The 11,786-nt window shown below is 45.0% G+C and overlaps 1 protein-coding gene across 1 annotated transcript; it reads right to left on the reverse strand.

Annotated features, from left to right (window-relative positions):
• Nucleotides 1-2,450: 2,450 nt before the first annotated feature.
• LOC121141132 (nuclear envelope pore membrane protein POM 121C-like) lies at nt 2,451-6,754 on the reverse strand. Its single transcript, XM_040747984.1, has 2 exons — nt 4,764-6,754; nt 2,451-3,754 (listed from the first exon to the last, which is right to left on the reverse strand). Exons 1-2 carry the CDS (start codon nt 6,598-6,600, stop codon nt 3,726-3,728), a joined length of 1,866 nt encoding a protein of 621 aa, XP_040603918.1. The 5' UTR covers nt 6,601-6,754; the 3' UTR covers nt 2,451-3,725.
• Nucleotides 6,755-11,786: the final 5,032 nt, after the last annotated feature.

Consider the following 11,786-nt stretch of genomic DNA (forward strand, 5'->3'; position numbering starts at 1 on the left):
GCAGAGGGTCCTGCCCAGAGGATTCCCCTAAAATACCTAGGAACGCTGACCCCACCTGCCCTGGAAGGGAGGCACTGAGCAGTCCTCTCTGCAGGCCAAGTGTGGCTGCCTGGGCTCTGCCCAGAATTGAATGCTGCAAGCAGCACGCAACCCTGAATTCCTGTCTCTGAAATATGCTAGTAAGTCTTTGTCCAAACCTGTGAGGAACTCTGCAATCTGACTCAGAAAATAGGATCAGTCACATGGACAGGTGCAACACAGGACATTGGCCATGGACCTGTGTTTCTTTGTGGTCATAAGAGTTTGGCAATTTTGATAATGGTAGGAAACTTTAAAATCCAGTGACAGTAGATCAAAGGTTGGTGGGTAGTAGGTGTTATTTTGTTTTGTTTGCTTATGAGACAGGATTTCTCTGTGTAGCTCTGGAACTTGCTCTGTAGACCAGACTGACCTTGAACTCAGGGATATGCCTTCCTCTGCTTCCTGAGTGCTAGGACTGGCAAAAGTCTGTGAGTTCAAGACCAGCCTTGTCTGGCATGGTGGGGAATACCTTTGATCCCTGCACCTGGATATAGCGCCCACTCCAGGACAGACATCGTGTTCAGGAGTAACTGACTAACATAGACTCCATAGTTTTGTGTGTGTGCTTATATTTGATTAGTTTGGTGTTTGAGGGATTTGTTTTTTTTCTTTTGGAGTAGTTTTTTTCTTGGTTTAGGGGGTCCTTGTATTGTTTTTGTTTTTCAAGATAGCTTGGGAAGGGGAGAGCCTCTGGAAAGACTTGGAGAAGGGGAAAACATATTTAAAATTAAAAACTGTTCAAGTAATAAAAAAGTAATAAAAGTCCTGCACCACCAAACCCAGCCTGCTATACATTTTTGAAAGTAAGTTGTACCTTCCTATGACTATGGGAAAATAAGAAATAGGAAGCAAAGACTTCAGGAGAGTAGGCAAAAGATGAAAATCGCCCCCAAGCAACAGCCCACCATCTTTGACCCACCACAAGATTTTGGAGTATAGACAATCTATCTATCAGCTGTTCAAGACATGTTTGAAACAAAATGCTGACTGTGGGGAAGTGTCCCTTGCTTAATGTCCCGCAAGACGCAGTCCTCGAGTGTTACCTCTGTTTGCCTTGTGGCTGCCTTGCATCACAGTGCTGCACACATCCAACTTCTTCCCCAAACACAACAAAACCCCAATCAAGCCCCGCTAGAGATTTTGTGATGATGGAATGAAACCACCTTCACATTTATGTGTGAAGCCATGTGACAGGCATTTGAGGACACATTTTTTAAGAAAGTCAATAACTTTAGTTATTGGCTATCAGAAGAGCACGAAAAAAAACCACTTCAATAAATGACACCAATCATGGAAAAGACACACACTGGAGGTGACACAGCATAGAGCCAGGGGTAAGATTCAAGTATATGCTGTGTCTTAGTCAGAGGCTCTATTGCTGTGATGAAACACACGGCCAAAGAGTTGGGGAGCAAAGGGTTTATTTGGCTTATACCTCCACTTTGTAGTTCATCATCGAAGGAAATCAGGATAGAAATTCAAACAGGGCAAGAACCCAGAGTCAGGAGCTGATGCAGAGGCCATGGAGGGTGCTGCTTATGGGCTTGCTCCCCACGGCTGCTCAGCCTGCTTTCTTATAGAACCTAGGACCACCAGCCCAGGGATGTCACCACCCACCTTGGGCTGGGCCCTCCACCATCGATCACTAATTAAGAAAATACCTTATAGTCGGGTTTTATGGAGGAATTTTTTTTCAATTGAGGCTCTCTCCTTTCAAATGATTCTAGTTTGTGTCAAGTTGACACACGACTGGCCAGCACATACTGTTTATTTCAGTAAGTGAAGGTGAGGTTACTTGAAAACTGGAGCTTCATTGCCTGACCATCTAAATACCAAGAGTCAGAAGAGCTGTGCTTCTGCTGAGGATACTGAAGCTTCTAGAGATTCTGATAGTTGCCTGCTGACCCTTCACCTCCTCACAGCCATTCAGATATTGCTTCCTTTATTGTTAAGTCCAAACTCTGACATTATCACTGTTAATTCCCTCTTCATTAAGTAGGATCCTTCTCACTTCGTCGGGCCCGTCTAAACAATCTGGGGCCACCTCAAAGTCAGATTATTAAGAATCTTAGTTATCCTTCACCCCTAGCACCACCACCATATTGTAACATATTACCAGTAACAGCCATGATTTTGCTTATATGGGTAGACTATGTGAAAGTTGTCTGGATCAAAATGGAGTTATTTGTGTTATACTCAAAGAAATAAATTTCAGTTATGAAGGAAGGGATCTCATGTACATGTGTCTAATAAAATGGCCAGTTTAAATGCCTGCCAGACCATAATCTTGTTGTGTGGGATCAAGTAACCTTACATGGAAAATAATTCTGAAAGAATATACAGTCCACACTGAACCTTGGGTCAATGTCACTGTTGTTATTGATACTTGCAGTCAAAACTTGTTTCAAAATAAATTGCACAATCCCCTTGTTTCTCTTTTGTCTCCACCTCCTTGAATATATGCATAGCTTGCCATGGTACACACAGTGCTGTTGCAGTGTGTATTCCTGGATAAACTTGCTAATCTTTGGGAAGTCTCTTTTTTATTTACATTGACGCCTGGGGACTGAGAGGAATTCTAAACCAAGACATAAGATGAAGAATCTGCTTGTTAACCATATAAACACTTCACATTTAAAATCCTATGAATAACAAAAGGCAAAAAATGTGAAAGCAATACAGAAAACAAGATACACTGGGGAACAATGGATTTGTATATTTATCTCACATTGCTGACCTGAATACCTGGGAATCAGAGATGAGAGCTCATGGTGCCACTCAAAGGAGGTTCAGTTTGCTGCTCTGAACACATAGATAGTTGCTTTAGGGGCTAGAGACAGAGTATATAATATTTAGTCTTAATTGTCAGCGTGACACAACCTAGAATCACCTCAATCTGTCTAGACCCGGTTGGTCTGGAGGCAAGTCTGTGGGAAACTGTCTTGTTTGGCTTGATTAAGATGAAAGAACTCATCCATTATGGGTGGTATTACTCCCTGAGTTAGGGTCTTGAACTGTTTAAGTGTAAGTATGGGACTGAACACAGAAAGTATGCCATGTATTTATTCTCCCTGCCCTTGACTGGAAAAGTGACCAGCTACTTCAGGTTCCTTCCCTGACTTTCCTTAAATGATGGGCCACAGTCTGGATCTGTATGCCAAGTAAACCCTTTCTCCCTTACGTAGCTTCTTTTGTCATAGTGTTTTATCACAGCAACAGAAGTTTTTTAAAAAAATAGGACAGGGTGGTTCCAAGAAGAGTAACCTTCCCCAAGGCTCTAATTAGAGATTGCAGTGTTCTGAGGCATGAAGGGTCAAAGAACATCCTGAGTCAGAACCCTCAGTAACAAATGACGATCCCCAGGATGGGCAAGGGAAGTCGGGAAGACTTGCTTCCAAGGGGATGTGTGGGTCATAGCTGTGACCAACAGGGGGGACACATAATCATATTAAGAGATAATGTATCACACTAGAGTATAAATTAGATGCTACAACAAGCATTCTTGGTAACAATCTTATTTAAGTATCAAAATAGTTCTAAATAAAATGTGATATTATACTACATGGACAGAGTACAGAAACTGGTTTCTCAGGCCTAAATATCAGTATTATGTATCCAGTGACATGTTGCCATCCTCGGGTCATTTAATTACACCGGGCCTTGGCTCCATCATCTGTAAAAGACACAAATAGGAATAAGTGTGTGAAGAGAAATAAAGAGGAATTAATAACTACAAAGTGTTTGATACCATAGAGGTGATTCATCTAGACCAGTGGTTCTCAACCTGTGGATCATGACCCCTCTGGGGGTCAAACAACCTTTCACAGGCATGGCCTAAGACCATTGGAAATACCAGATGTTTATATTACAACTCATGACAGTAGCAACATTGTAGTATGAAGTAGCAATGAAAATAATTTTATGGTTGGGAGTCACCACAACATGAGGAACTCTATTAAAGGGTTGCAGCATTAGGAAGGTTGAGAATCACTGCTCTATACCATCTTGGTTTGTATATGTTAGCTTTGTGGGGAAAGAACTTATTTTTCACATCAAGCTCTGTGTGTGTGTGTGTGTGTGTGTGTGTGTGTGTGTGTGTGTGTTTAATTTGTCCAAATAAGCAAGGGAGAGGGGCAGAAACAGGCAACTCCATCAACAGTAGCCACCCTGATTGTTCTCACCTAGAGAAAAAACAACCCAAATTGCCCCTTTTATGTTTCAGGATCCACTGGGTTAGACCAAATTCCTCCAGTCATCCAATTTGACTTCTAGCACTATAGTACTGTATCTCTGGGCAGAGTTAGCAGTCTAAGCGGATCCACCACAGTTCCCGCAGGCTAGGTGAGTTTCCTGGGCTGCCTCGAGAACAAAGCTAGACTAAACTACTAGCAAAGACCAAGCAACCAGGTGTTTGAAAGACAGACCCTCTGTGGGCCAGGAAACCTGTGTGTTTCTTTATAATCCAACAAAGCAAAGTGGGGTTCAGAAAGAACCAAGAAAAATGGCCCAAAGAGGCAGTCATTACATTATGAGGATACCAAGCATAGGACTCTGCATCTTCCCAGTGCTCTCTCTGCTCTGAATGAATGACGGGACTGGAAGGAAAGGAGCTGGAGGAAGTCCTTTAGCAGACGCAACAGCAGAAGACAGGAAAGTTGCTGACTATGCAGTCTCTCACTTACCCTTCAAGACCTTGTTGATCCACTGCATGGCAGTTTTCTTTTCTAAGTCAAAGTCTTCTGTAGTGATTCGAAAATATAATCCTGGGGGTGGTGGCGGAACCAGTGGGACGTCTCTTCTACTGGGCAGCAACAGAGGGATCTTGCGTTTCACAGGCTTTGGAATGTCAGATTTGGGGGGGCCCTTCCTTGGGTTGCCTTGCTTGACTTGAGGAGCATCTGTGACAGCTGCTTGCTTGGCTTTCTTGAGTTTTTCCTTCTTCTCTTTCCTTTCTTTCTTTTTTTCCTTCTTGGTCTTCTTTTCCTTTTTTTTCACATTACCTGAAGATGCACCGTCTTTCTCATCACCTTCATTTGCAGCCTCCTTCAACCGGGATGAGTCTGGGCTGGGGAATGGCAGAGCGCATGGTGCAGCACCTGGGACAGCACCTGGATCAGCATCTGCTGCAGCCCCTAAAGCAGCATCTGCAGCAGCACCAGAAGCAGCGCCTGGGACAGCACCTGGATCAGCATCTGCTGCAGCCCCTGAAGCAGCATCTGCAGCAGCACCAGAAGCAGCGCCTGGGGCAGCACCTGGGGCAGCATCTGCTGCAGCCCCTGAAGCAGCATCTGCAGCAGCACCAGAAGCAGCATCTGCAGTGGCACCAGAAGCAGTGCCTGGGGATGCACCTGCAGCAGTAGCTCGAGTAGCACGTGCAACACCTCGGGCGGTACATGCATCATCTGGGGCAGCACCTCGGGTGGCGCCTGCAGCATCATCTGGGGCAGCACCTTGGGTAGCATGTGCAGCAGCACCTGCAGCAACCTTTGGGGCAGCACTTGCAGCACGTGCTTGTGAAACAGTGCCTGTGACAGCCCCTGAAACAGCACCACCGGCAACACCTTGGGTAGCGCCTGCAGCATCATCTGGGGTAGCGCCTGCAGCAGTGCCTGGAGCAGCCCCAGAAACTGCTCCAAGGGCGGCACCTCCAGTAGCATGTACACGAATTCTCTCTGGTGGCCACTGTGCTAGAGTGGAACTGTAGGAGCTGGCAATGGCATTTCGTTTGTATGAGCTCTTGAAGGCAATCTGGGATTCTTTAATATTGCTCTTTGCTGAGTTCTTGGAATGGATATCCCTACACAAAGGACCCGGCCTGGGTACAAAAGAAGAAAGTACACCATTGACAATCAGGCGTCTAAATGCAGATGGGGCGCTCACATCACCATCACAGTCCTTTCCCTCATCAGAAGGTCTCTTGACGACTGTGGAGCATTCCTCCAGCGTAGCAAATCCTTCTCCACCTTTTCCCAAGATAGTGGGGTCTTTCTTTTTCTTTGCTCGCATTCTTTTGCTTTTGCTTTTGCTGGTCTCTTGAAGAGCACTAATCCGTGTCTTCTTCCTAGATTGGGTCGAGAAGTAGCCACTGAGAAAAGACCATATAGTCAGGAACGGCTGCCCCAGAACAAAACGGAACGTGGCTCTGCCCTTAGTAGAAACCACCTTCAGGATCATTGAGCTTCGGGACATCCTGGAACCCGACAGTGTCGGCACTGAGTTGTGCTGGCCAGTCAAGAACATTGAGGAAAAATCTCCAGCAAGCAAATCCCGGGCCTTCTCCACTGGATATCGCTGCGTGTGAACGACCATCACGCACCCAGGGTGCTCCTGGAAATTGGCTAAAGTCTCATCATCTTCCAAAGACAGGCTGCCAGCCATGTTCAGGCACTGATCCATGGAATTAACCCCGAGAGACCTGGAAACACCATGGACAGGTGGCGAGGGCCTGTTCTGGAGGTCCGCAGTGGGCACAGTCAGGGACTGACGGCGAGGGCGAGACCGGCCCAGGTAACCACCCATCCGGACAGCTCTGCACGATCGACGCCTTCAATGGAGTCAACGGTTCAAAGACGCTTCTCTAGCTGCCGAAGGAGCCGACAGCAAGGCACGCACTGTGGAGTGTGTCGCCTATGACGCGGCGCTGGAACGTGTGAGCAAAGAAAGGGCACGAGCAAAGGCCACGCGAGGGAAGGGCACGCACTAGGCCCCCTTGCTGCTGATAATAGTGACACTAGGGCGACTTCTCTTCTCTGGAGGCCAGTAGACAGCCCCGCCCTCCACTATTGGAACCATGCGTCACTAAGGTGCCCCAGCCTGAGAACTACGGGGCTGCTGGACTCTGAGCTCAGAAGCGTACCCTGGAGGTGGCAGCATCCTCCCCCACACCAACCCCAATAGTGGAAGGGACCAGAGCTCACCAATGCCATCCAGATGCTGTGAGGCAGGAGACACCTGGAGCGAGTTAGCAAGGCTGGTGCAGCTTCCAGGCTTCTAGTAGAAGTGAGAGGACACAGGAAGAAACAGGCCTGAATGGATGCTGCCACACCCTCCCTGCAATCAGCAGCGAGAAGATCGTACATTCATGAAACGTTCAAAAAGATTTCTACCATTTTATAGTTTAAGGCTAAACGATTTCTGCATCAAAATCTGGTCGTTGATAAATGCTGTATCGCAGATGAATCTCAAAAGGCATTGTGCTAGGTCAGTGAACACATCCACAAATCTATGTACTTACCTCATGAACCCACACATATTCTTTTCGAGAGGCGAGTTCCCAAGACAGAGAATAAAACAGTGATTCCCAGGGCTTAGAGCTAGAGGAGGGATTGAATACAAACTATAATATGAAGGGAACTGAGGAGCTGAGAAGATCATCATGTATGCTGATCATAGTTGGTACATGCATCTATGCATTTGACAAAATTTATGATACATTCCAGAGAACTTTAGGTAATTTTAAAAATAAGTGTTTAAGTTGGCAGTTTATTAACTGTGACTTTATACTGAAAACAAGTGTTTTGTTTTAATCTGAGACAGGGTCTCTCTATTATGTAGCTCTGCCTGTGCTGGAACTAGCTGTAGACCAGGCTGGCCTCAAACTACAGAGACCTAGCTGTCTGTTTCTTCCCAGTGCTAGAATTAAAGTTGTGAACTACCACACACCTCTAAATAAAAATGCTTTTAAAGACATGGATTCTTCACTTGAGCCTACAGAATAGCCAAAGCAGGACGGATGAAGGCCTGGCATCTATCTTATTTTTCATGTCTCCTTTACTACGACTTAATCACCTGCTAACCCTGCACGTAAGCATGTTAATAACTCAAGGAATGTCTGTCTAAATGCCAAGGATGTCTGACCAGCCTCATTCCCCTTTATGACTGGAGGCAAAAATAAAGATAAGAGCAACTGAATTACCTTCCTATCAGCTTTTAGAGGGTCCTGCACCAGACACACAAATGTCACTGTCCTAAACCTTCAGGCCTCTTGGATAGCAGCAGAAGCCCACAGACAGATCACCCCATCATGAGAACACCCCCAGTCAGAATCAGCCATCTCCTCGGAACCAGCTAGTCCCCTCAAAAATAAAGATTTTTTGAACCACCCTGTAGAACCAGACCTGAGATAACTATCAGCCAGACAGCATTCTAGCCAGAACTGTACACCTCACTCTCCGCCCCAAAAAGCTCCTGTCAGTGCCCTGCAGATAGACGTCGTCTGGTTCTCTTCCTGGTGTGCCACACAGATTAAATCTCCTTTCTCTGCTTTTCATTGTCTCTTGACTCTTTAACATATTTGGATAGACTGACCAGCCTAATCCCTTGGGACTCCCCGAGTCGAGACATTAGCTCTAAAATTCCAGGAATAGTTTCATCTTTTTTTTTTATCATGATCCCTTCCTATCTGTATTAGTCAGGGTTCTCTAGAGGAACAAAACTGATAGGTGGATGTATGTATGCATGTATGTATGTATGTATGTATGTATGTGTATGTATGTGTATGGATTAATAAATCCATATAGGGTGGCTTACAGGCTGTGGTCCAGCTAGTTCAACAATGGCTGTCCCCGATGGAAAGTACAAGACTCCAATAGCTGTTCAGCCCACAAGGCTAGATGTCTCATCTGATTTTCAGTATACATTGAAATTCCAAAGAAGAAGGCTCTAATGCCAGTGGAGAAATGCCTCAAGCAGAAGGATCCATAACCTTGAGAACAGCAAGGAGGCCAAGCAGGCAAAAAGTAAAAACTTCTTTCTTCCACACCATTTATACAGATTGCCATGAGAAAGGGTGACCCAAATTTCAAGTGCTGTCTTCTTACCTCTAATTGAACTATTAATGCCTGGATTAAGTTATTGTAATTTCCCATTGACTTCAATCACAGGTCATGGCAACACCAAGAGCAGATATCCCAAATTCCAGACATAGTCTTCTTTGTCTCCACTATGTAAAAATAATCCACTTTTCCCTTGGTAATCTAGATCAATCACCCCTCCCAACACTGTTATCACTTTTTGGGCTTGTTGCCTTAAAGGCATCAGAAGGCCAAAGTAGCCAGGGGGGGAAGCCTGAGCTTCCAGTTCATTGGGGGTGGGGGAGCCTGAGCTTCCAGTTCAATGGAACATTTGCCCTAGCTCCACGAAGGAGTGCTCCCCTCTAGAACCATTCATTTATTCATTCTCTTTTTTGTATTTTGTTTTGTTTTGTTTTGTTTTCAAGACAGGGTTTCTCTGTGTAACAGCCCTGGCTGTCCTGGAACTTAATCTGTAGACCAGGCTGGCCTCAAATTCACAGAGATCCGCCTGCCTCTGACTCCCACGTGCTGGGGTTAAAGGCGTGCGCCACCACCACCCATCTCATTCATTTTTTAAGAACATAACAAAATAATAAGATAAAGCAAAAACTATCACACTGAAGTCATGTGTGACCGACCAACAGGAGAGGAGCCAAAGAGAAGATGTAAGAGTCAGAGACCCATTTGTTCACACACTCAAGAATCACATAAAAAACACTACATTGGAAGATAATATAAGCTCAGAGGACCTGGCAAAGACCCAGGTTGGCCCTGTGCATGCTGCTTCAGTCTCTGAGTTCATATGAGCTTTGCTCATGTTGATTTAGAGGGCCTGCTGGCATCCCAGCACAGGTGGGAAGGAAGGAAGAGGTGGGTCTGGGAATATCACGGGTGTCTGAGTAGGTTTTCCGCTGATCAGTCAATCCCAGTCTCCTGCTGCACCCATGGTCTCAACAAGACAAATTATGAATGCTACATACCACTACTAAAGCCTCACTAAATACAATTTGGAGAGATCATGTGAATCACTCCATTTTTTTTAATACACTGAAGGAGCAATTTTAAAGATAACCCATCTAAAGTACATGGCACAACAAGACAACATGTGGCCACATGGTGGCACCATGTAGCCAGTCAACAAACAGTTGCCATTATTAGGGTCTTCCGCCAGCATCTCAGCCTTCACATGTGTTTTCGGTGAAGATCCTGTTTTAAAAGTTCTCATCACTGAGGTTGCTCCTCACAGGGGGTCACAGCTGAGAGACACACGGAAGGACTGACATCTGAGCATCTGTGAGGTGGAAGACACAGGTCATGGATATGCAAGACCAGCAGCCATAAATGTGTGGGCACCAAGAATGGACACATAGCCAGGCATGACAGCACATGTTTGTGATCCCAGCACTTGGGAGGCTGATGCAGAAGGATTTCTGTGAGTTTGAGGCCAAATCTGACTACATAAGGCGTTTCGTGCCAGCCTAGACTACGTAGCAAGACCCTGTCTAAAAAAGAAAAAAAAGAGTACACACACACATATAAAGTCCCTCTTCCTACTTTATCCACATACACAGACAGACAGACAGACAGATACAGAGAGACTAGTCTTGATATCTACTCTGACATATATTTATGTACTCTTCAGAAGTATATTACATCAAATAAAATAGAACCACTTTGAAATTTTGGGGCATCACTCTTAAGACCTGTCTCTCTCAGAGCCAGATGGAAGGAATCAAGTGCCAACTTCCTAACCTCCTTTTAGATATTAAAAGATGTAATACCCTCTTCATGTGAGACAATTTCAGTGCCAGCAAAATCACAGTTATGCCTCCACACAATGAATAATAAATGAGAGTGAACAGGTAAGTGGACTGGAAAGTGGATCAGGGGGTTGGGTGGCTTCATCCCTTTAGGGACAAAGTTCCTGCATGCCTGCCTATCTCCCTTCCTTCTTTCCCCTAGCTATGGTTTGAATGTGTCCTTCAAAGTATCCTGTACGGGGAATGACATAGATCAGTTGTTGGAGCACACATGAAGCTCTGGATACCATCCCAGCACTACATAAACCACTATGGTATCTCATGCCTGAAATCCCAGCACTCAAGAAGTGAAGGCAAAAGAATCATAAATTCAAGGTCACCCTTGACTAAATAGTGAGTTCAAGGCCATCCTAGACTACATGAGACCCCATCTTATACGGGCGCGCGCGCACGCACGTGTGTGTGTGTGTGTGTGTGTGTGTGTGTGTGTGTGTGTGCGTGTGTGTGTGTGTGTGTGTGTGTGTGTTAATGCCCAAATTGACATGATGATACTAGTTGTGGGAGGATTAGAGATATGATAATGTTAATTGTAGAAGGATTAGACAAATCCATCAAGGTGGCTCCTCTACACAGGACTGCTGTCTCTAGATGAAGAAAGACACACAAACTAACACACCTACTCTATCTTTTCACATGATGGTGCCATGGACCATGCTATGACACTGCAAGAATCCCCTTTCCAACACCTTAGACATGCCAGGCAAATAAATGTCTCTTCTTTGTAAGTTATCCACTCTTGGATTATTTTTATTTGTTTTAGTAAGGGAAAACACACTAAAACATGCCTCTTTTCCCCCCTAAGTAACCTAAAATAAGTTACATTGAACATTTCCTTTTGTCACTTGCTTTTTTTCATGGATATATCATGTCATTAGTACATGAAAGTCTAATCACATCCCATTACTAGACTCTCTGGTATTCCACTCTGGGTGGCTGTTCTAGCTCTCATTCTGTTGCTGTCATAAAATGCCCTGATTTTTTTAAAAAAAGCAACTTAGGAAAGAAAGTCTTTATTCAGCTTACAATTGTAGATCAAAGTTCCTCATAACAGGAAGTCAAGGCAGTGGGAATCTACAACAGTTAGTCAATCCAC

The sequence above is a fragment of the Mesocricetus auratus genome, unplaced genomic scaffold, assembly GCF_017639785.1.
Source record: "Mesocricetus auratus isolate SY011 unplaced genomic scaffold, BCM_Maur_2.0 Super-Scaffold_100007, whole genome shotgun sequence".
NCBI lineage: Eukaryota > Metazoa > Chordata > Mammalia > Rodentia > Cricetidae > Mesocricetus > Mesocricetus auratus.

Coding starts and splice junctions, on each gene's coding strand:
- LOC121141132 (XM_040747984.1), bottom strand. CDS start 6,600: ATGGGTGGTTACCTGGGCCGGTCTCGCCCTCGCCGTCAGTCCCTGACT. Junction 3,755..4,763: donor GATCAACAAGGTCTTGAAGG/GTAAGTGAGAGA, acceptor TGTCTTTTACAG/ATGATGGAGCCAAGGCCCGG.